At 35.2% G+C, this 25,209-nt stretch overlaps 5 protein-coding genes across 7 annotated transcripts; 1 reads left to right on the top strand and 4 right to left on the bottom strand.

Annotated features, from left to right (window-relative positions):
• Window positions 1-715: 715 nt before the first annotated feature.
• On the bottom strand, window positions 716-2,227 carry LOC108820962 (protein PHYTOCHROME KINASE SUBSTRATE 3). Its single transcript, XM_018594008.2, has one exon. It carries the CDS (start codon window positions 1,988-1,990, stop codon window positions 887-889), a length of 1,104 nt encoding a protein of 367 aa, XP_018449510.1. The 5' UTR covers window positions 1,991-2,227; the 3' UTR covers window positions 716-886.
• A 2,377-nt stretch (window positions 2,228-4,604) lies between these two features.
• Window positions 4,605-12,424, top strand: LOC108820961 (protein transport protein SEC31 homolog A). 2 transcript variants are annotated; one of them, XR_008937523.1, is made up of 21 exons: window positions 4,605-4,999; window positions 5,116-5,170; window positions 5,254-5,370; window positions 5,465-5,561; window positions 5,645-5,681; window positions 5,803-5,929; window positions 6,019-6,076; window positions 6,191-6,288; window positions 6,383-6,502; window positions 6,696-6,845; window positions 6,916-7,043; window positions 7,121-7,496; window positions 7,579-7,671; window positions 7,767-7,952; window positions 8,038-8,316; window positions 8,455-8,565; window positions 8,642-8,846; window positions 8,988-9,211; window positions 9,360-9,454; window positions 9,648-9,750; window positions 12,408-12,424. XR_008937523.1 is itself a non-coding variant. In XM_018594007.2 (20 exons), the coding sequence occupies exons 1-19, from the start codon at window positions 4,683-4,685 to the stop codon at window positions 9,447-9,449; spliced, it is 2,868 nt and encodes a 955-aa protein (XP_018449509.1). In that variant the 5' UTR covers window positions 4,605-4,682; the 3' UTR covers window positions 9,450-9,454; window positions 9,648-9,933. The 2 variants fall into 2 exon arrangements, 1 of the variants encoding a protein (XP_018449509.1); XM_018594007.2 differs by lacking the exon at window positions 12,408-12,424 and having other exon boundaries at window positions 9,648-9,933.
• Window positions 11,725-12,783, bottom strand: LOC108821425 (mini zinc finger protein 3). The gene has a single exon (XM_056992130.1). The coding sequence runs from the start codon at window positions 12,677-12,679 to the stop codon at window positions 12,413-12,415; it is 267 nt and encodes an 88-aa protein (XP_056848110.1). The 5' UTR covers window positions 12,680-12,783; the 3' UTR covers window positions 11,725-12,412.
• A 2,220-nt stretch (window positions 12,784-15,003) lies between these two features.
• Window positions 15,004-15,977, bottom strand: LOC108819707 (uncharacterized). The gene is made up of 2 exons (XM_018592756.2): window positions 15,343-15,977; window positions 15,004-15,085 (listed from the first exon to the last, which is right to left on the bottom strand). Exons 1-2 carry the CDS (start codon window positions 15,975-15,977, stop codon window positions 15,004-15,006), a joined length of 717 nt encoding a protein of 238 aa, XP_018448258.2.
• A 4,223-nt stretch (window positions 15,978-20,200) lies between these two features.
• LOC108822627 (protein IQ-DOMAIN 30-like) lies at window positions 20,201-23,763 on the bottom strand. 2 transcript variants are annotated; one of them, XM_018595754.2, is made up of 8 exons: window positions 23,296-23,763; window positions 23,067-23,109; window positions 22,595-22,708; window positions 22,147-22,449; window positions 21,860-22,069; window positions 21,695-21,784; window positions 20,598-21,612; window positions 20,201-20,517 (listed from the first exon to the last, which is right to left on the bottom strand). In XM_018595754.2, the coding sequence occupies exons 3-8, from the start codon at window positions 22,673-22,675 to the stop codon at window positions 20,486-20,488; spliced, it is 1,731 nt and encodes a 576-aa protein (XP_018451256.1). In that variant the 5' UTR covers window positions 22,676-22,708; window positions 23,067-23,109; window positions 23,296-23,763; the 3' UTR covers window positions 20,201-20,485. The 2 variants fall into 2 exon arrangements, with proteins under 2 accessions (XP_018451256.1, XP_018451257.1); XM_018595755.2 differs by having other exon boundaries at window positions 21,695-21,781; window positions 23,296-23,756.
• Between the last annotated feature and the right edge of the window lie 1,446 nt (window positions 23,764-25,209).

Below are 25,209 nucleotides of genomic sequence, written 5' to 3' on the forward strand. Positions count from 1 at the left end.
TAATAACAGGTATACCTCTTTTTCTTATTAAATATTGAATGGAATTGGGTAAGGTGGTCACAAAATTATTAATATTGTTGAAAACATTCTTCAGAGCTGATGGTACCACAATACTTATTTTAACATATAGAAGAGATTGGCATAGACATTTTTGGAGTTATTGATTGGTACGTTTGAGAACATTCCCTTCACATTTACTACTAGCCAACCCTAAGTTTTCAATTGCATGGCTAGTGGCTACAAACACATCAAATGTTAATGCCAATTTTGTATAATACACAGACTAATTAATACTTCGTTGTCCTCGATGTCAAGTTAGCATCGTTCTTATTGGTTATTATCCACATGCATAATTTGTGGGGTCAAGACTCAAGACTCGCGAGATTGAGATATTTAATCACGACGTTTTAATTATCTAACCCATTCCAATCAATGCGTATAGCATGCAACTGTGTAAGTGATATAGTGGAACATGTGGTGTAGACTGTAGAAATGATAATCCTTATATGTTAATGTCACCTCTTAACCTTACAGTTAGATACGTCATAACAGAAGAAAACACACAGTTAAACTTAAGTCTCTCTAACGAATGTTTTTTTTATCATACCTAATATTTATTACAACCACAAGAATATTAGATGATACAATCGCTCTAAAGAACATAGTAACTTTTTTTTATCAGAAAAAAACCATAGTAATATAATCCTACCAAAACTCAAAAAAATTAAGTTTTTTCCATTTAATTATTTTCTTAAAACCACACTAGTATAGGGTTTCACAATATAAACCACGAAATCAAAATCATTAACATGCACACGAACAAATATACTACAAAAACATTTGAAAATAGCTATAATATATAAAGACACAACACATACATTGTTTCTTATAGAAAGCTCAAGTCTTGAATCCTAATCTCAGTTTTAAATTTCTTATGCTGAGATATCTCGTGATGATTAACCTTGGCTGCTTCTTTAACATTTCTAGTACTATCAACAACCGAGACAGCTTTGTGACTCTTACAACCCGACAAAAACCCACCCGACCGGACTTTCTCAGCAACCACCGGTTTGGTTTTAACAACCGAACCACCTCTCATGCCCCTCTTCAGTGTATCAAAATCCGAAATTACCGATTGTTCTGCCATACTTCCGGTTACCACACTCCATCCAATGCTAACCTCACTAGGCTCATAGACACTGCTCGTTATATTCTCAATCTCGAACAAATCGGAACTCGCTTCACTTGCTGCCTCCTCCTCCTCTAATTGTGTCTTGCTGCTCACCGAAGAGTTGTTACCATTTTTGTGAATGTTGTTCTTGTGGTTTGGTATCGCGTCCCACGTAAGCATAGAGAGCTTTCTCTCGAGGTTCATGGCGATATCTGACCTTTGGATAGGTATTGGAATGATGGGTTTTGCTTTGTCCATGTGCTTTCTTGCGTCGTAAGCAAGGAAATCTCGATCATAATTTCTACCTCTACCAGATATCTTTCTGTCGGTATTGATGGTTTTAACCCCGGAGCATGGACCGTTGCATCTAAACCCACCAAAAGAGACACTTGCATCGTTTGTTTTCCGCTGCTTATTGTCATTGTTGGTGTTAAGCCTCATGAGAAAGGTCTGACTGTTGTAACTTGACTCGGATCTTACACTTGGCGTCCCATGTCGGCTTGTTCTTGATCTAGATGACGTCGTTTTCGTCAACTGAGTATGAGTATGAGGATAAGGATGATGATGATACTCTTTGTTTTCCTTCTCGGGTTGCTTATTGATATCCACCATGGAGTCAACATGATCTAGTTTCATGCTGAAGTACTTTTCTGCACCGAATACTCCAATCTCGGAGTCTACATCAGCAACAGAAGCTTTTATTGTGGGCTTATCTGAGATCTTTGAAGAAGGTTGCTCTTGGATCGAGGAGAGGACAAGTAGCTGTGGTTTATGAGTTGAGATCTGGCGAAAATGGGTACTCTTCTTTTCATCACCCATCTCTATTTTGTATGTGTGTGTATTTGTTGTTTAGTTAGTGACTAGTTTATGAAGTGATAAAATACAAAAGATCAAGCAAAAAGGATTCAAAGGGAAATGACAAGAGGAAGCAATCTATGGAAATGATGGGAGATTTTGCAGAGAGAAAAAGCTTTGGTTGATGGATGTGTTCATGAAGAGGCATCTTCACTATTATATAGAGAAAACATAATTTATTGGAGGAAATGGTTCGGCCAGGTCATAGTTAGTAATCAGACAGTTTGCAAACACGAATTTAATTATGGCCTTTTTCAAGATTTGTCATATAAAATAAGTACATTTTTCATAAAGTATTTTGTACATTAGAACGTTAGAGTAAGAAAACAAAAAGGTATTTTAGATGTGGTTTTAATATGATTTAAAGAGTTATCGTATAAAAAAACTATTTCCGTTCGACAAAAGTAGGAGCTTTTCACATTTTTATACAACTATTTTTGTATCATTCATTTTTTGAATATATATTTTGTTATAAAGATGGAAGCCGGTTTATGAACATTATTTTAGCCATAAGCTATATATTATATATAAAGTAATATTGAATACCTTTTTAAAAAATTCGACAACGTTATTGAATTAAATAATGGGACAATCAGGAGAACTCAAATTTGTATCCAACGTTTAGATAAAAGCCAAATGAGCACTATGAGTTTAGACCTTTCAACTTTGTACATTTCTTCTTCCTCAACGAGGAATGATTCGAATTATCACAATCACCAAGTAGTTGTTTCTCTATATAGGAATTATACATTTTGTGTATTAATCCATGAGAATAAGATGTGGACAATGTTATGACAACTGGTATTTGCAGTGCAAAGAAAAAAGAAAGGACCAAAGGAATAGATTGGTATTTATTGTTATGGTCACTGTTCAGTAGTAATAAATAGGTTGAAAGTTTGGTTTTAGATGGATTTTCAATTCTAACGTATATGTATCACACATTCAGTTATACATTGCCTAGACGTCTGCTGGAAAGTTTGGCAGTGGCAACATCAAAGATCTTTTCAATATCATATCATTTGTCCTTTTGGTAACAATCCAAAACTAACTTTGGAATTTGTCAAGAGAAACAAATGTTTGTTTTTCACATTTTCTTCATAGTACTAGTCTTAAAGGAAAACGCAAGTTAACAGACAAGCACAATGGACATATTTAACTACTTGTCTAACTATATATATATATAGGATATGGTGGAAGCACCGTAGTCTAGTGGTTATGGTTTAAAGGTTTCTACACTCAGGTCTGGAATTTGAACTCCAAACTATGCAATTTCTTGCAGATAAATCCAGGTTTCAAGTCCCGGAGAAAGCGGTTTATTGAACAATTATGCAGATTACGGAAGAAAGTCTTACAAGAGATCTACAACATGGTGCAAGTTAATCTGGTCAGGCGTGGATCTTCATAGGACGGCTCAGGAGATGCAGTTAGGCATAGATCTCATAAGGCAGATAGTATTGTCGGTTGTCGAATCGTTTATGTAATCTTTCTCATATCATAATTGTAATATCATAATGAATCAGCGTCAAAAAAAAATATATATATAGGATATACGGAAAAAATATTATTTATACACATGATTTGTGATGAGAAAATCATTATGTAATGTGAACATAATTTGAAATCGTCAATTTAGTTTGGTAGTGAAATTCATACAAAATTCAAGACCTGAAGGGAATTAACAGAGGTAATTTCAAAAAAAAAAGTATCAACAGAGGTCAAAGACTAACACACTTTAGATTTAGGGATAATTAGCAAAATCCATATCTAAGTTTTAAAATTTGGAAAATACAATGCTTTTAACTTTAAAGAAAAAAACTACGCTTAGTTATGTAAATTTGAACTTAGCAATATTATTTTTGGAATAAACACACACATATATATATATATTATTTTTTTTTAAATGATTATACAACCAACAATTTTCGGATGATACACTGTGCATAAAGATTTTTTATAATTATTTTTCTCCTGAACTTCTGGTGTAGAAGTATTAACGAACATTTAGTTAAATTGCTAGACTAGGAGGCTTTCACGATATTTAATACTTAGTGAATAAAATTTACTATAGGATAAGTTTTGAAAAAAATGAAATGATCTCTAACAATAATACAGTTTTACTAATAAAATCAATAGACATAGTGAGTTATTAAAATAGCCTAGTTTTCCAAATAGAATCTCATTTTAAAGTATTTTTCTAAATTTCTCTTCCCATTCTTGACAAATGTAATTTTATTCGACATTTTAAAATATATTTCTCTTTCTCCAATCTCGTAAAATGAAACAAGGCTCTAAGGCCTTTGTTCAATATATTGGGCCGGGAGAGTTTTCTAATCGAATACATGATGGTCCACAACCAGAATTATATTACAGCTTTGTACGACCTGTTGTCCAGGCAAGCTATATTTGTCTGGGGTGTTTCTGTCTTTTCCACGAAAATATAGACAGCATAAGTGACGTGTCATGTTCTAAATGGTTGTGTTTGCGTAACACCAAGTAAGAACGTTCCGATATTACCCCTTACCCGTTTACTATATAAACCATCATCGAACAAATCAAATCCCCTCTCATAATCTCCCAGTCCCTTCCTTGTTCTTCTCTCTAGCTACTGTATCGCTGACTCTGTTTCCGCTAGACTCAGCTTTTCGTCACTGTTACAATGTCTTGCATAAAAAGAGTTGATAGATCCGCTTACGTTGCCATGGCACCAGAAGCCCCGTTCATGGCTGCCGGAACGATGGCCGGAGCCGTTGATCTGTCTTTCAGCTCATCCTCCAAACTAGAGATCTTTGAACTAGATTTTAACTCCGGAGACCATGAGATGAAACTATTAGGTCAGTGCTCAAGCTCCGAGAGATTTACTCGACTCAGATGGGGAAGTTATGGATCCGGATCCGAGGAATCTCCCTATGGTCTCATCGCCGGTGGCCTCGTCGACGGGAGTATCGGTTTATGGAATCCAGTTTCTCTGATTCGGTTAATTTTTTCTCTTTCTCTAAAACCCTAATTGTTAGGGTTTTTTATATGAAAAAGTGTTTCCGTAGCTGTCAAGTAAAGTATTTGATTTATTTATTTTTGTTTGTTTGTTGCAGTTCCGAGTCTAATGATAGTGCGGACGTTAGACATCTTTCAAAGCATAAAGGACCTGTGAGTTGTAGTAATTAATCTCTTTTGCAGAATCTCATGTTGAGGTGCTTTTCTATGATTACATGCATTCTCTTGTATGTTAGGTTCGTGCTCTTGAGTTTAATGTTATCTCCCCAAACCAACTTGCATCCGGGGATGATGATGGCACGATTTGCATTTGGGATTTAGCAAATCCTTCAGAGCCTTCTCATGTCTTAAAGGTATATATATTTAGACCAACATGTCAGGATCTTGCTTTATTGATCTTAAGTACCATTGAAATTGAATGGTTACAATTTCATATCTTGTTTACAGGGTAGTGGCTCTTATACGCAAGGTGAAATCTCCTCTGTTTCATGGAATAGAGAGTTTAAACATGTTTTAGCATCGACCTCATACAATGGGACTACTGGTGAGATTTAGGTTTCTCCTTCTTTCTATATAATCTGATTACACTTTTCTGCTGATTATTACTCGTTCTTGTGTGTTTCCTAGTGATATGGGACGTGAATAACAAGAAGGCTATAACAGGGTAAGTGTTGAGATCTTCTTTACCATGCATGGTTTATCTGATGATCTTAATAGACGACATTCTTTAATTAGTGAATCTCTTATATCATAATCTGATATGTCCACTAATTATCAATCAACAGATTCAAAAATTCTGAATCAAGCGACAGATTTAAAGGTCTCATTAGCTGCTCAGTTTTGCAATGGGACCCTGATAATTGTAATCAGATAATGATTGCATCAGATGAAGACAGTTCACCTACTGTGAAGGTAATCAATCGTTTAACGTATTTGCTGTACAAGTTTGAATAATTTTGGCTCTTTACTTGTCCCTAAAGATATTTTTTTTTTGTTATTAGCTTTTGGACATAAGGTATCCACAGTCACCTGTTAGCACATTTGTTGGCCACCACAGAGGTATGCCTTTTGTTATATTTTAGCTGAATCTATGTATGTGATTTTGTGTTCCTGTAGCTATATAGTGTTTATATGATTGGTGAAACATAAGTGGTGATACTTGTTATATATCAGGTGTGATTGCAATGGAGTGGTGTCCAAGTGACAGCTTGTATCTACTTACCTGCGCTAAAGACAACCGAACTATTTGCTGGAACACAAAGACAGGACAGGTAAAGAGAACAATAAATTTTGATACATAGCTTTGTTAGCTATATAGTAATTTTATGTGTACTAATGGAATTTTTTTGTTCCAAATTATTTCAGATTGTGGCTGAGTTACCTACTATAAACAATTCGAATTTTGATGTTCATTGGTCTCCAAAGATACCAGGAGTTGTATCAGCATCTTCAGCTGATGGGAAAATCAGCATCTATAACCTTGAGGTACCTCTTGGACATATATTCTCTTTGGTGATTGAAGTGTGTGTACTAGACCAAACTGAATAATACAGGAGATACAATAGTACTGAACCTTGTGAAGCCAGTGGTCATTTTCCTTCATGATGGTTTGCTTTAGAAGATCAAAACGTTTAGTTTCATTCTCTTTTGTGTTCTGAAGAATGTATGTATTGTATAGGGTTGCAGCCGGAATGGTAGTGGAGAGAACAATCTTCTTGATGCAGCTCCTTTAACAGCACCAAAATGGTGGAAGCGCCCGGTTAGTGCATCTTTTGGATTTGGAGGAAAGCTTGTGTCATCTAACTCAAAGCTCCCTGAGGCCTCTGTGGTAGGGATTATTTTTTTACCATTTTTTTTTTCATTTTTTCATTCTATTTGACTCTTATGTCATGTGTCAGGTGTTCTTGCATAGCCTTGCCACAGAACAAAGTCTAGTGAATCAAATAACTAAATTTGAAGCTGCACTAGAAAATGGAGAGAAGACTTCACTAAGGAGTTTGTGCAGGAAGAAATCTGAAGAGACGGTGTAAGTCCATTTTTTAGTGATTGAAAAATTAATCATCCCTAACAGAAACTTAGAACTGTCCTCTTTGTTTTCTGAAGATCCGAGGAGGAGAAAGAAACATGGAGCTTGCTGAAAATCATGCTTGAAGAGGATGGGAACGCAAAGACAAAGTTGCGTACCCATCTTGGCTTTAGTTTACCTTCTGAGGATCAAAAAGATCAAGATGTTAATGAGCCTCATGCTACATATTCTTCTGAAAACGTTGAAGAGACTCAACAAGAAAGCTCTGATCTATCATTTGATGATGCCATCCAACGTTCATTGGTTGTGGGAGATTACAAGGAAGCAGTAGCTCATTGTTTATCTGCAAACAAGATGGCTGATGCTTTAGTTATTGCTCACGTCGGTGGTACAACTTTGTGGGAGAGTACTCTTGATAAATATCTTAAGATGAGCAATGCACCTTACATGAAGGTACATATAGTTTGTATTCAACTTAACGTTTGATATGTTGGTTATTTAATTTCCATCTTATACTTTGATATTCTTGTTTCAGGTTGTTTCTGCAATGGTGAACAATGATTTAATGAGCCTTGTTCATACAAGGCCAGCTAAATTCTGGAAAGAAACTCTTGCTCTCATTTGCACTGTAAGCTGTTTTATTGATGATATTAAAATGTTTTCTCCTAGACGATTTTGATGTCACTAACTACTTGTTCATGGATATTGCTTTTTGAAACACAGTTTGCAGAAGGAGATGAATGGACAAGCCTCTGTGATGCTCTTGCCTCACATTTGTTGTCTTCTGGTTTTACTTTGGCTGCAACTCTGTGCTACATTTGCGCAGGCAATGTCGACAAAACAGTAGACATCTGGTCGAGGAGCCTTGAAAAAGACAATGCTAGAGAATCTTATTCTGAGCGTGTTCAAGTAAGCACTGTTGAGTTCTATATATCTTAACATAAACATTTTATTTGGAGTTCTCTGCTCAAACATTCTTTTCTCTTTGAAATAGGATCTTATGGAGAAGACTATTGTCCTTGCTTTGGCAACCAAGAACAAGAGATTCAATGCCTCTTTACACAAACTCTTTGAGAGTTATGCTGAGATACTGGCCAGCCAAGGACTTGTTGCAACGGCTATAAAGTTCTTAGAACTTCTTGAGCCTGGTGATTTCTCTCCTGAACTTTCAGTATTGAGGGAACAGATTTCTCAAAGTGTTTATCAGGAGCCAACTCAGGCGCAGACAAACGTTCTTACCAGTCCATATAACCAAGCTCAGCCACTTCTCCAGGTTCTTGAAACATTCTGGCTTTCTGTAACAATAAAATTTCCCTTTCTATGTATGACTGTATCAAGAGTTATAGACTTATAGTATGCATCACTTTAATGGACCAACCTTGATTACAATTATTAACTTTTGTTTCTGCAGCCATCTTTTACTACAGCTCCAGTAGCCAATGCTCAGCCATCAAGAACTACTTTAATTTCTCTAAATCCTCTTCCTCCTCAACAGAGAACATTGGATTCTCATTCACCTACTGTATGATTACTCACTTCCATCTCCATTATATTTAGTCTATTAATTTTATGACTAACCTAAAAACTAATGTTCCCAGCCATTGGCATACTCAACATACAATCCACCACCTGGTCCTGGCTCACATCAACCCAATGGTCTATATCTTATCTCTAAGATTCATCAAACTGTTGTTCCACAAGTGGAACTCATGGTTCCAACACAGCGGGTAGTTGTGCAACCACCCCCTGCACCTGTAGCTCCACCACCAACTATTCTGACAGTGGATACTTCCAATGTACCAGGTATCGACATTATTTACAACGTTAAAACAACTATTTAAAAAACATACACTTCGTTCAGCTCCATTGATCTGCTTCTGTTCTGTATAAATTGTTTCAACTAAAGTCAGTTTGTTTTGTTTATGTTCTTATGGAATGTTCCAGTCCACCATAAACCTATCGTGGCTACATTGACAAGGCTTTTTAAAGAGACATCCGACACATTAGGTCTTGCCAAGAAGCGTGACATAGAAGGTATCTCAAGAAAAGTAGGAGCTCTATTTTCGAAACTCAATAGGGAGGACATCTCAAAGCAGGCTGCAGAAAAACTCTCTCTGCTATGTCAAGCTCTGGACAAACATGACTTTGGTGCAGCTTTACAAATACAGGTACAATTTGTTTTTTTCTTTTTTTTTTTGTTTTTTCTATCATTTAGTAATCTTTTAATTTATGTATTATGGAAATGTTGAAGAAACACAACTTTGTTAAAGCTCAGAAAAAAAAACACAACTTTGTCTGTTGTTTTGTGGAAAACAGGCGCGTATGGCGTCCACCGATTGGGATGAATGCAACTTCTGGCTCCTACCAATTAAACAAATGATAAAAGGAAGGCAAAATGCTCGATAAAAAAGGTGAGATTATGTGGGATTTTTAGATATAAAATCACAGGAGTTTTAGGTAGACTGGTAGAGTTAAAGCATCACTATGCTTGGGTGATGCTTTATGCACTTAGTGCTTTGAGTCGGTAAGCTATAAAGCAAAAATAGTGTATTCTCATTCACTGTCTTTGTGTGTTCCTTTTTTTTGGGGTCTTTGAATAATCAGGAGTATCAGCAGTTGCTTAGAAAGCTTCAGAGACAAGCAATCTTTGGGGAAGCCTGAGTTCATGACTCATGAGACTGGTGTTAAAAGTTGAATACAACATACTGTATGTGCCTTTCAATAGAGCCTTACTATTGGTTAAATATATAGATAATAAATATAATATTAATATTTTATCAGTTAAATACTTTTAACACTGTACATGTGCCGTGAGACCTAAGTTATCACTTACCACAAGATTTACAAAGCTCACTTGTATGGTAAAATAAATGTCAAGAAATTCACAAAAGCAGAGTGTGTTTTGTCCAAAATAATATTTTGAAATAAATTTAGTTATTTTCATATTATAATAAAATAATTAAATAAACAAACTACAATGGTCTTTTCCAACATAGTCGAGTGGCCACTTAGATGAGAGCAGAATCAGCCGATGTGTTTTTTTTGGTAACAAACATTGCTTTATGTTTGTAATGGTTTCGAGTTAACTTTAGTTAACCTAAACGATTTGATAGCATGATATGAAATGTGGGCCGCTATGTTATTACATAAACATCAAAATACTGAAATATCATGATTCACACGCTACTAATATATATACTCACACATATATATATAAAACTTTTTTAACTGTTTAATTTTTAAAAATTAACTGACATCCAAATAGTTGAATAGGCCAGTGGCCCAGTGGCAATGAAAATAAAAAAATTCATTGGGTACAAAAAGCTTCTAATCTATTAATTTAGGGATTATCTACTATTTGAAGTTCTCATTTAAATTTTGGACTCTTTCATAATTGTTGCTAGAATATATGATGTCTCCTATACAATGCAACCTACCAACTTAAATTAAACCAAATCTTAACCAACATAGATTAGTTAAACCTAACCAATAACACTTTTATAATATTTTTGGTTAATTTCTTAATATAATTAGATCTAGGACTGGGCGTTCGGGTACCCATTCGGGTTTCGGTTCAGTCCATTCGGGTTTCGGGTTTTCGGGGTCAAAGATTTCAGCCCCATTCGGATATTTTTAAATTTCGGTTCGGGTTTGGTTCGGATTTTTACGGGTTCGGTTCGGGTTCAGATAACCCATTTAAAATGTTTTTAAATTTTCAAAATTTATTATATACTTTTGAATTCTATATATATTTAATAAAATATTATATATATGTCTAATATGTATATATATAAATATTACACAAAATATATATAATATTATATACACATATTATATATACCATATATTATTAATTGAAATTTGACAAATCAATTTCCGCCCTTTAGGGATTATCTACTATTTGAAGTTCTCATTTAAATTTTGGACTCTTTCAAAGTTGTTGCTAGAATATATTATGCCTCCTATACAATGCAACCTACCAACTTAAATTAAACCAAATCTTAACCAACATAGATTAGTTAAACCTAACCAGTAACACTTTTATAATAGTTTTGGTTAATCTCTTAATATAATTAGATCATATAAAACTGAACCACTCTTAAATCAACGAGTTCCATATCATTCCAGACATAAGAGAAAAAATATCCGACTCATTTACAACGTAAGCATACAAAGACCATGTATGCTTATGCTCATTGATCTTCCAAAAACCAAATAATTGTGACAAGACAAATTATTATACTAAAAATGAAAGAAGATTAAATACAAACTAATAACAAGTACAACACAAATGATAATACTATTAAACTCTATATATATTTAATAAAATATTATATATATGTCTAATATGTATATATATAAAGGTTACACAAAATATATATAATATTATATACACATATTATATATACCATATATTATTAATTGAAATTTGATAAATCAATTTCCGCCCTTTAGGGCGGGTCCTAATCTAGTTAAAAATGAAAACTAACTTTAAATGTCTAGAATATTTTTGGAAGCTTTTTGTATGTGTGGTGGTGGTCGAATATTCAAGAGAAAAAGAAAAGGGAAGAGCAATATGATTATTGGTACTTATATACATTAATTTCATATTTTGAATTTTTTTTGTTTGATAAAGTTAAAAGCTAAGACTCCATTTTTATTTATAATAAAATGATCTTATCAACTATTTTTGGTAAAATCTTATCAACTTCTTACTCGCTTATTAATTTCGGTTCCATTTAAAAATCTGCATAAGCCCATTAAAACATAACGAAAATAAGTATTGAAAGAGATTGCCAGTGCTCCTAAGGATTCATCTCTTTCAACGCAAGTGCTCTTATCTTATAAGGATTGATCATCTCCTTCAGATAAGAAAATTATTTTTTATGCATCCACTTACAACATTGACATACAAATATAGATTATAATATCCGAATGCTATTAGCTCAATCAAGATGAGTGTAGACTGGAGACTCTTACGTTGAGAGAATGTTAATGGTTTTAGTTTATGTACGTCTTCTACTAAAGTTATCTACAGCTCATTATATTGTAGTAGACTGCTACTTAGAAATCTTCTAACACTTTTTGGCTACTAGAAACAAAACAAAGACCCGATAAAATGATGATTGATGAAGTATATATAACACTCCAACACATCAAGACTGAAGAATCATTAATTTTATAGATCGGCGTTAATGCAAGCATTTGATTACTATACATCAATAACCATATACATACATTAATGCATTTCTTATATATATATTACTCAATAAATCAACTCCAAAGCAGCTTTTTCTTATAACCAAAGTCACCAATAAGTTTTCTTGGATTGTCTTCCTTTTTTTTTACATCTTTGCTAATTAGTTGATTCAGTTCGGAGGAGAATACTCGCAAACAACCTCCGTTTCAACTTCCCTCCTATGAAAATTCCGGTGACAGCCACAAGCAGCGCACGTCAAAGCATCGTCGGTTCCTTCGCCGCCGCTTGCCATAAACTCACGGCAACCATCAACGGCGTAGCCACCGATATTAGCGGCGTGATTCTTCTGGCACTCAACGTAACGGACGTTGCTCGAAGAAGAAGTCGTAGTGTATGAGCTTTTTCTTTGTTTTATCACGACTTGCCTCTTCTTCATCTTCGTAAACTGATCTCAAAATAAAAACAATATATTTTTTTCGTTTTAGAGGGAGATGATCAAAGATTCTTTTCGGATATGAAGTAAAAGGGTACTTGCAAATGCTCCTTTGTACCCCTTATTTATAAATAGGGTTGTTGAGTGTTGACTGTATCACTGTAGACATGATTTAAAAATAGTCGCTTCAAAAGGAAATCATTGTTAAATTATCTATATTTGGTACGTAAAAGACTTCGACATAACTTACATTTATAACGGTAAATGTATCGTAACATGAAGAAGTACAATAAATAATGGAGATTAGTATTACTAGCTAATGATACAATGTAGTGTATGTTTACATGTAAACCATATTTCTATTAGTTGGAATTGAATAATACACCTTTGAAACCTATGCAGATATTAATTAACAAGTATTAAAAATAAACATGCTTATTTATTTCTATAGTTTCGTTACGTGAATCTACTCCTTATCAGACTACTATTTAGATTTTGCACCCAAAAAAAAAAAAGACTACTATTTAGATTAAAATTTTAAACTTTATAACGACGTTCATTTCATTTCCAAATATGATAAAAATAGAAAACATACTAAATTCAAAGTTGACCAAAAAACAAGAAGAAACTCAGCGACAAGCCTAATTTTGTGCGTTATTTTCAGATTTTCACGTGCATCGTTTTCCATAAAGAGTATTAGTTCATCGAAAATATATTTTATTACAAACGCAGTTGAATGGTGTAGCCACTAGCCGGATCACGAAATGAATAAATAATCGCATAAACATATTAAATGCGGATCCGAGTCACTCCAAGGGACATGCTCCCACAATCGATAGACACTGATCGATTGTTCGAGTACAATCGCATTATCAGGGGCGGGGGCAATTGAGAAGGGGTGAGAATATTTTTGTTAAAGAAAAATTGTATTGACCCCACTATTTTAGAAAAAATATTTATTTTATTTAAAAGAAATTATAAAATATTTTTTTTTATTTTTGCAAGTTTGTAGTGTTTTTATGTTAAGAAAGGTATTCTTATCGGTGTTTTTAGTTTAACGGTGGCGGATCTCATCAATCCAATTGACAGGTCTTGGAATGAAAACCTGCTCAATGCATACATACATCCGGACGATGTTAAAATCATCAGAGGTATGGCACTTAGCCGAAATCAACGGCCAGATACATATGGCTGGGCGTTTACAGAATCGGGGAAATATTCGGTGAAATCAGGATTTCGAACAGAAACCATATACCCGGATAGGGAGCCTAGGACTAAACCTTTCGGACCAAATATAAAACCTTTACTGGCTTTCTCCTGGAAACTAAATTGCTCGCCAAAATTGCGGCATTTTATTTGGCAAGTATTATCTGGAACATTACCAGTGTTCAAAAATTTAAAGACACGTGGTATTGAATGTGATCTTCGATGCAACATTTGTGGAGCTGAGGAAGAAACAGTGCACCATGTACTCTTTGAGTGCCCACCAGCCTTACAAACATGGGCTTTATCAAGGATCCCGTCTCCCCCGGGAGTTTTTCCCTCAACATCAATTTTTACAAGTCTGGATTACTTATTTTGGAGGCTACCGAAAGAGGTGAATTCAAACTATTTTCCTTGGATTCTGTGGTATATTTGGAAGAACAGGAATGATAAGATCTATACAAATAGGAATGGGAATCCCCAGGAGATACTGCGGATAGCGGATCAAGAGGAAACACTATGGACGGAGGCACAATTATTGGTATCGGCTCCTAATGGAAATGTTCAGTCACTCACCGATTGGCAAACTTTGGGATCAACCAGGGTATGCTTTGTCGATGGATCTTGGAAGGAACAAGATGTGTTTACTGGACAAGGGTGGTACTGCCGACAGATAGATTCAGAGGACAAGATGATGGGGGCAATGAATCTCCGACGTAGCCTATCTCATTTACATGCAGAATGTGAAGCGCTGATTTGGGCAATGGAGTGCATGAAGACCCTACAGTTCTCAGATGTGGTTTTTGCTACGGATTGTTCTCAATTGGTGACGATGGTGTCCTCATCCGAAGAATGGCCAGCATTTATTACGCACATGGAGGAATTTCGCCGAAGTAAGACTTTCTTCCCTAATTTCAAGATCCGACATATTCCAAGGGCGCAAAATACAATGGCGGACAAGCTTGCTCATGGGGCAAGGAGTTCACCATCAGCTATGTTATATGTCGATTCGATACCTCCGGTCTGGCTTTCCGAATCGGTGGAATCACGTTAGAGTAATTCATTGTTGTAAAAAAAAAAAAAGAAAGGTATCCTTATAATCATAATGATTTAAAAGCCAAAAATTACGGGAGATTGTCAAGAAGTTTTGATATGTCAACTGTCAAGTAGAAAGCCGTTGCAGATGCCCTTATTAAGCAAATGTAGCTTGCGTAGCGATATATTAACAAATGGAAAATGACGTAGAAATATATTATAACCATGACGACAATCCTATAATATAATGTGTTATTTTTTTTTTTGGTGAACATGTTAAAATTCATACCAAAGGCTTTTCAGTTTTACAAGAGTTGTGGATGACCACTTATTTGAAGAAGATTACAGAGGAAACAAGAGGAAACAAGGGAAACAACAGAAAGAGCAAAAACAGAGAGCAACAAAGCAAACAATTACAAATTACAAACCGGAGGGTAACAGCGAGAGAAACACCTGCAGCAGAGACGAAGTAGGAGTCGGTGGCTGAATGGTAGCAGTGCGGTCTCGGACAAGACAGATGGACTTGAGCTCTGACGCCAGCTTCAGTCGAAGGAGTCTGCTGGAAGATACGCAAGTTCCGTTCCCTCCAAGAGCAGTAGATGATAGCCTGCAAAAGGATCTTTAGGACTACCTTGAGGCCTGGAATTTCACAAACCCGAGGAAGAGCCAAAAGAGAAGCAACCGCATCGAGTGAGGATGGAACAGAGAGACCATAGTTCCCACAGTACGGAGCCCAAATTCGAGACACGAATGGACACTGGAAGAAAAGATGCTGATGTGACTCATGACCCGAAGGGCATAGCACACACAGCGCCGGGACATTCATTCCCCAAGCAATCAATCTATCTCTCGTTGGCAACCTTGAGAGGGCAACCATCCAGGAAACAAATGAGCATCTAGGGATCCCTTCCTTGAACCAAATCAGAGACTGCCAGGAAACCAAAGGAGCACGCTCCCTGACCAAGTTCCAAGTAGCTTTCACAGAAAACTTATGCACGTAATGGCCCGCCTCATTACGCCATAAGAAAGTGTCTGCTCCTCGTTCCTGTGTCGGAGGAGGCATCGTTGTGAGAACAATCTAAAGTGTCTCAGCTACATCAGACCGGGCATGAGGTAGCGACCAGGACCCATTATGAGTGGCATCACAAACATGGGATTGCAGGTTCAAGCGCAGAGCTCTCGGGCCTGTTTGACCAAATGCTGAAATCAGGGGACCTAAATCTGTCCAGAAATCATACCAAAAAGATGCTGTTTTACCATCACCTATATGACACCTCAAGAACTCCTCGAGCAAGTCCTTCTGCTGTAGCATGCTTCTTACTGTAGGAGAGAATCACCTATATGACACCTCAATATAATGTGTTATTATAAAGTGAAAATGTAGAATTTGCCTGAGATAGAAGCTGTTTATTTTTGTGAAATAAAACATGCTTCTAAAAGTTGAGGATTTTTGGCAAATGGTTCTCTTATTTGGTCTGCTTCTTTGGCATATAGCTAGAGTGCGACTTCAGACATTCTTTAAAAGCGGTAAACATGTAAAGATTTAGGATTCATACGAAAAATGCATCTCGGATATTAACAAACAAGTTTTTCCCTGAATCTAAAATTTTACATATCAAGTAAATTATATATATATATATATATATATATATATAAAGTAGTTTATATATTATACGATCTTCAAAAATCCGAGTAAGCCCTATAATGTTTCTTGTTTTCCATGTTTCTTTAATTCCTGTGTTTAATGGGTTTAAAGCCCAGCTAAATCGACAACTATTCTAGGCTGGCTCTGAGCTGTTTGGATTTGGGCTCAAGAACCAAAATTCTTCAAGAATTTTTTTTCATCGAAAGAATCTCAGAAAACCTGATGTTTGTACTGATAATAATCGGAATAATCAAGTCTTGTATAGGCCTCCACATTCGGATGGGTACCCCTTCGAATTGGATATCGGCTTTATCAAATTTTGGAAAATGATCTCACTCGAATATTACAAAAAAATCGCATTTGGAAGGTTCGAGTTTTATTAGAAATAACCAAATTACTCGATTCAATTCGAATGTTTTATATATAAATATTCAAATTTATCTAAAATAATTTAAATCTCCCGTCGACCAAAATACTCAATTTATATAGTTAGAATTGATTACTCTTTTATTCGAAAATAACCATATATATAATGCTATTTGAGTTTTTTTATCTAAAACATTTATTTTATTTATAAATACCTAAAATAATCAATATATTTGATTTATAATTTAATCTAGATATTAATACTATTATAAATATAATTTTAAATAATATTTCATAAATATATTTATATGTTTGAATATATCTGGATACTCATTTAATTTTTGGTATGGATTCTGTTTTGTTTTTCGGATTTGTAATAAATGGTCACATTCAGATATTTAGACAAGATCCGACCATGTCAGGTATCCTTTGGATAAATACTTCGTGTATGGATATTATGGCCGGCCCTAGTCTTGTATATTCAAATATATAATTCATCAAACAAATGATATATAATGCAATTATGCAAGACATGTTCTAAAAAAAATGACAGAGATTCAATATAAGCTTAAACCCTTAAAGGATTAAGAGACAAGTGATAAACTTTTTTAAAAACATAGCAACTGAGACCGCAGAAACAGAGTATAGACAAGCTATTACTGTCTGAAACAAAACCTTGTTTCTTCCTTCTAGAATAATGTTAGCACTTGTTATGAATAGGATCGGATCCTCTTCCAATAATTCTTTTTACTGATTGATTTGTATCAGACATAACAGAAGGAGAAGGTGCCACTTCTCGATTTGTATCTGTACTTCCATCCTTTGATGATGATGACTCTTCAAGAACACGCAAAGGATGAACAGACAGAAGCTGCAGCCTCATGTCTCTCTCCCATCTTAGACTTGAGACCATATCCGTTTGAAGAAGAACAAAAGCTGAGATGACAAGAAGAAGAACAATTCCTCTCTGAAGAATCAAAACACCCATTTTTTTAAAAAAACTACAGTGTGTGTAGATATTAGCTACTAGCTTGTATATAAAAATGTTGAGAGATTATATAAATGGGAAAATGTTAAAGAAGAAGAGAGAAGTTTGTCTCTCTTTTCTCTCTCTCTTTCGAATGGAGAGAGGATTGGTAAGGAGGAAGCATATATAAAGACTGGTTGTAGAAAAACTCTCTTCTGACAAGTTTGAACAAAAAAAAAGGTTTACATTTGAAACTCTCTCCCTGGGAAGCTAAGCATATGCTTCTCTCTATCTTTTTTTTTCCACTTTTTTTTTTATTTTTGACATACACACTCATATACATACATTTAAATTTTCTGTTTACTAGATAAGGTGAAATTGTGAATGGTGTGATAGATACATACAAATATGGCTGCAAAGAGTGCAGTCTTCTGTTGCTTTTTGGGGGATTGTCCTTCACACCAAATGTCCCTATCAAATGGAATCACCAAAGAGCATTAAGATATCTTTGGAACATTCCCTTTTTACCTGACATGGACAGCCTCTACATATAATATAATGTGAACATACATACATGTGTGTGTGTTTTTGATGTTCATAGGCAGCATAAACTCACTATCAGTCTATCACAAAATAAATAAATATTAATTTCACAAAAAATATATTTTGTTAAAATGGAGAGGTGGGTTACCTTCTTGTTTTAATATATAGATGATCAAACATTATGCTAAGATAAGTAAAACTAAGTCCAATAAAGAATAACAAAATATGCAAAGTGTTTCAATGCCAACTTTTATAATTCCAAAGCTCTTTACTCCATGCAATAAGATCCAGTCTTGCTTCTTTGAGCTCAATGAATTATCTACTTTATGCTTTTCTTCTTTGTTTTTTCCCCTACTTTAATTACTTAGCCACCCCTCCTTAGTTATACATTCAAACTTTGGAGTATAATACGACTATGAATCTATTTCATGAATTCAAAACAATTATTCAGGTGGTTTTATAAACACTATGATACGTCTTTGATTTAAAAAGTTTAACTTCATAGATATCTATCTTATTAAAACAGAAACATTATAACTTCTTCTAGGTGGATTTTTAAGTTGGACATCACAACCTTTCATTTAAATATTTCCTTAAAGAGTTAGATATCAACCATCCATTAATTAACTCCACAATAAGATCTATGTCTTACATTATATACATCTATTAAACAAAATATCTATTCTTTTCGTTAGAATATACTCACATTATCATATTTATATTATATCATAGTACAAATATAACAATCCCTCTCTTTTATTATAGTTAAATGAATACAATAAACCTCTCTTTTATTATAGTCAAATGAATACGATAAATGTCTCTAATATTTTACACGAGTCTGAGTTATTAAAAATAAAAATATAAATAGATAGAAATAAAAATAAATATTACACATGTTATTAAAAATATAAATATTATTACACGAGTAGGTTGACAAAAAATTACAAAAATTACGCGAATTTTTAGCCAGTCATTATACAACTAAACCAATTGATTCAATTAACCAAATAACTCTCAACCTACAATATCGGATTTAAAAAACAATTATTTGGCATCAAATACTGATGAATCTTTAAATTTTTAAATAGCTTGATACATAACTTTTAAAAGTCAATACTAAAGATATCAGAATATATTTTTTTGATTCTCAAATAATCGAGGTTTACTTTGAATATACACAGAATAGAATATACTAACGTATATTCTTATTTCAAAAACATCAATTTATACTTTTAAAAAAAATCGATTATTGAAAAACCTCTTCACCAAGTTGAGTCTACTATACCTAAAATCTCGGTTACAATCAAATATTCACAATCAAATTGCCGGATTTGAAAAATCATGAATATGGAAAATCCTCTTCTCCAAGTTTATTCTACTATACCTAAAATCTCGGTGTCAATAGATTTTGTATTTATTATATCTAACTTAATAGGTTAGAAAATATTCAATTCCTCCCACTTAAAATGTGTGTACAAGTACTTGCCTTCGTATTTATCATTGGACATTCACAAAACATTCAGAAAAAAACTCCCAAAAAGCACAATGTCAAAACCAAATCGTATTGTTTGATATTATGTTAGTGTTTTCACCATACAGTTATATCTCTAATACACCAATGAAAAACTATTAATAGAAAAAACAGTTTTAACATTTTTCTTAAACAATGAGAAAACTCGAAATTAAATAAAACCATATTATGTGAAAAGGACAAACTTCAAATTATATTAACTATTATAGAATATATGTTATGTGTTAAAAATAAAAAATAAATCCACGCGGTCGCGGATCATGATCTAGTATTATTTATTTTAAGAGTTGAGAATACATGATATCATAACCAAAGTTGATTTTTCAAGGTAATAACAGAAGGAATGTAGCATGAAAACAGAAAATAAACTTGCCACTCACACACAAAAAACAAACCGATGATGTACATTCTCAACACAAACACAAACAGAAATTACATACTCTAACTATATAGATAGATGGTAACATATCTGTAGAGTGGGAAACATTAGAGACCTCTTTGAATACCAGATGAATATCATCTCTTCCACTCTACCTGAGCTGTCTTCCCTGCAAAACCCAAAACAGAATCACTACATAGATTTTTCTTGTGAGAAAGATATATTGTTTGGTTTGTTTAGAACACTAACCATTGCCTTCTCGGGCCGAAGGTTTCTCGGTCTTCTTCCCGGTTTTGCCACCAGAGTTTGAGACTCTTGTTGTCTTAGGAGAATCAGAAGTGACTCTTGCGTTATTACCTGAAGATGGCAGTGAGTAACGTCTAGTGGCTTTCTCAGCCCCTTGTTGCTTAGGAGAAGAAGAGCCTTGTTGTAGTCTCAGCTTTGCTTTTGCGGATTTAGTCGCTTGCATATAGCTTGGTAGCCCCGGGGTACTACTCTGATTCACATCACTACTCTCTTGACACTCAGCAGCTTGAGTAGTAGTAGTAGTAGTAGTAGTAGTAGTAACCGGAGAATCCTTCTTCCTTGATTTTTTATTCTCCTTCCCAGCTGAGTTCTTTTGTTTGGGAGTTCTCTCTTCTTTCACATCCTCCTCCTTCTCCTCAGCCATAACATTTTCTTGGCTCTCTATCACCAACGGAGAATCAGGTGCTTCATTGGTCTCCAACGGTCCATGAGTGTGAACTATCTCCACCACAGTCTCAGCCGTTTCATCCTTTTCTTCTTCAGCAAAGACACTCACAGGTTGTTCTAAAGCTAGAGCTGGCTTCTCAATCTCCAGCTTCTCTGGAGATGGTTGAGGTTGGATAGAGCTCTCAACTACAGGGTTATGCACTTTCCTCAAGCCACGTTTCACCTTCTCTAGATCAACTTGAGGAGGCTCTTCTAGTGGTGGTAGTTCTACAGATTGGCTTGTTGAAAATTTGCGGAAGCTGCTGCGTTTTGGTTTCTCAAACTCAAAGGACGTCTGTGCAGAAGCAGCAGCAGAGGGGTTGTCCTGATTGGGAGCAGGGACTTTGCGAACACTCTTCTTTTGTTTAGCAAAGTCCCCTTCGAACTTCTTCTGAGTTTTCCTGACGGATGTTTTCTTCGGTTGAGGACCTGGTTTCCAGAAGCAAGAGGCTGACCATTTCTCTAACCAGATTGAATTGGAATAGCCATTGTCTAAGTGCACAGGCATCACGTTTGGTGATGAAGCTAGAAGCTGATAAGAAAGAGAAACATCATCATTATCCCACCAAAGATCTTCTCCTAAACTCCTAGTTACAATAATAGTAATAGCATACCTTCTGAGCAAAAGCATTTGCAGTTAGCTTCTTGATTCCAAGATAAGTATGTGTTTCAACAACAGAGTCTTCAGGGAGTTTATTCTCCTGCTGATAAGCAAAGACAGTTAACAGAACTAAAGTTAAAAAGCTAAGCACAGAGTTAAAAGTGTTGAGCATTATTACCAAATGCTGATGATGATTCAACCGGCATCTCCTATGAACTTCAACACCAATGTCAGAACGTCTGATCTCACTTCCTCGAGCAAGTGCTTGCAATCTGACAATTCCCATAACACAGCACAGAGTCGCAACAGCTTGCCTCCTAACCATGTGGCCGCGGATAACTGCCTGTAGCCTTATTATGCCTTTTAATGCCCAGAAGGCACGTCGAGCCTTTCACACAGAGAAGAACTCAAGTTCAGTATAAAAACAAAAGACACACCAAGAAATGCAAATCAAGAGATTATTACCAAGTAGCCTCTAAAGGCAGCCTGCAGAGTTGTTGCTGCAACCTCTTGCTGAATTTTTTCTGAATCTGATAGAGAATCATCAGGTACTACAACAGAAGCAGCGGTTGGAGAATCTGTTGGTTGAGCTTGGCTCTCAGGAATCTGTATCTCGTCGTCTGAAACCACCTCATGTTCTTCTATCTTCTGTGCCTCTACCGCAGCACTGGTGGAAACTGTTGCAGTTCCAAAGGATGGAAGATCCGAAACCACATCGGATTCTTCAATCTTTGAAACAACCACTACCTCTTTTCCATTCACAGCTCTCTGGGAGTTATAACCATTAAGAAACAGACAAAACAAAGAAGAAAGAACATCAGAGAGTGACACACACTGTAGACAAAGAAATTTAGTTGTAAAAACAATCACATTGAAGAATCCTTAATCCATGTTTTGTATAAGCGTTAGTTACCTCCTTGTCTTTAGAACCACTAGATTTAGATGATTTCTTTCCAAGTAATACACTTTTTAACCACCTTGCAGGCTTTCCCATTATGTCCACAACCCAAAACTCAAAACCGCTTTCCTGCAATTGTCCGACCGACCAATCACAAAAGATTATATTCTTAAGCAATAACAAAAAGACCACACACAAAACACTTCTATAACCAAAGATTGCAACTTTGGATATTGAAGACCAATCATGATAAGATCAATGGATCAGCCATTTGTTTATAAAGAAGACTAAGTATAGAGTCAAATTCAGAATCATTATAATGAGCTAAAGTTTTGAACTTTTTGTTATATATAATCTCACTCTAATGATAATGTTTAATTATAGATCACACAATCATTAAGCAAAGGAATCAAACAAGAAAGAGAGAGAGAGAAAAACTATGAGTATACCCTAAAAAGGAAACTAAGTAACCAGATCTGGAACTCACCTTGCAAAAGTAAATGAAACTGATCTCAAATCCACCACAGTACCTGATCTCAGAATCAACAACAAACAACAAACAACACAATGATTCCTAGATTTCTTTTATAAAAAAGAAAAGAAAACTCCTCAGCAGTTCATTAAAACTATTACGAGAAATGTCGGTCTCAAACCGAAGCACATGTCGGATCTCCTGTCTGAATCAGACAACAAACTAAGAAGAAGACAACATTTACCTGTGACAAGGATTTAGCTAAAAGCTGCTTTCCATTTTGCAATCTCTCTAGAGAGAGTTAAGAGAGCATCGGTGAGGAGGCTTTAGTTCAGTGACCACGAAGAAAAAGAGAGAGATATAATTTATTAATTTTACACCCATTTTACAACTACTAAAAGAAAAAAATAGAAATAATTGATAGTAATAATAAATAAAAATAATTGTGAGAAGGTGAGAAAGTTAGGGAGGAGGTGGGTAGTCCCCAGATTGTAGCTTGCTTCGGGAACAAGTGTAGTAAACTCAGCTGCGTGTTTACAAAGCATCTTGCAGACAACTACCATCATCCTTACCCCTCCTGAGGCGCGTGGTGATCCTCTAGCCGTTGGATCGTGCGGCAAGTTCTCGTGGAGCGATGAAACGAAGGCACAACCAACTTCAAAATATCAACAGCGAAGGGGTTTGCCATTGGAGTCTGCAAAAGACCTCTCATTTCAAAGTCCATAGCTTTCAAAATGCACTTTCTAAGAGATTTTTTTTTGCCAATTCGTTTTTCTTTTCTAGTCCAGTATGGTAAAGTCTTGTGCTTTATGCTCCTATTGTCTTGAATGATTAACAAAACACCATAAACTTGCTACTGAACTCGCTCTCACTGTAGATACTAACGACCGAAATTATATCTTATAAAAATAAATTAACTGAAGCTAGTGAATAACAATTAGAAAGTAAAACAGGGTTGCATTAAACGCCATCCATCTAGACTGAGAGAAGTGCGAAGTCAAGCTTGGGGCAGCTCCAAGTTTCAAACTTTCAGCCACAAAACAGTAGAGTTTTTATTTTGAAGCTTAACCCATCTGTTACTCTTATCAATAGACTTCAGCTCTTCATGCAAATCCTTGTGCAGAACCAGAGTAGAGAAGTTTTCAAACCTAGCGTGGAGGCAGCTTTAGAGCATGGACCAGCTTGAGAGAACCTCTCGTTCCATCGGATGAAGCTACTCATGTCATTGCCACTTTACTTACTGACTCCAGATGCAAACATGACTCCCATCAACATCACGCGAAGCGAACAAGTAATGAAGGCAAAAAGCTCAGAGGGTGAGAGAACCCGTCGTGAGCAAATAATCAGCAAAGCCACTTCAGCAACTTAAAGACTTCTCTGTGTTGCTCACCTTTTCGATAGCCAACAAACTCGCCTTTGTCAAACCTGTTAGCATCCTTGAGCTTCCTTTTCAGCTTAGATGATCTCAGCATCGCTTCCCAAGATTATAGCTTTCAAGCTTCGAGTCGACTCGCTCCTGACTCGCTAACAGCGTTGGAGATAACTTGGAGCAGCGAACGAAAAGGATCAAATTTTACCTCAATTCTGTAACAACAAAGACAAACCCATGAATCCAAAAAACCATAACTTTCGTAGATTTACGCAGCTAACAAAGATCTAAAATCTAACAACACAAAAAAAAAACAAAACATGGAGATCACTCACTCGCAAACAACAATCAGTTAGCGATCTTAGACCGATTTAAGTTTTACCTTCTGGATGAGTTTGCCAAAGCAAAACCTTTCGGGTTGTGTAGAGACGATAGAATCGAAGATGTAGAAGGCGAGCGATTAAGGTTTAAGGTTTTGCAACTGAAACACTTCTTTCAGATTTTTATCTGTTTCCAAATATACCCCTGAACCAGCTTACGTATTATTACTCTTTCTGTTTGTGAAAAATGGTCATTTAACTTCTACCTTTTTTTTCTCCTTACATAAAAATATCATTTTAGAATTTCAACAGGACAAATCTCTAAAATAATATTTTTTAAGTTTTTGTCACAAAATAGCATTCGAAAAATAAAAAAGACCAAAATAATATTTTTTTTATTTTGAAAACTTTAGTTTTAATTTTTTATTTTTAAATATTTGAACATATTACTAAAATCTCATCCTTTAAC

This window comes from Raphanus sativus, chromosome 8, assembly GCF_000801105.2.
Source record: "Raphanus sativus cultivar WK10039 chromosome 8, ASM80110v3, whole genome shotgun sequence".
NCBI classification, from domain to species: domain Eukaryota; kingdom Viridiplantae; phylum Streptophyta; class Magnoliopsida; order Brassicales; family Brassicaceae; genus Raphanus; species Raphanus sativus.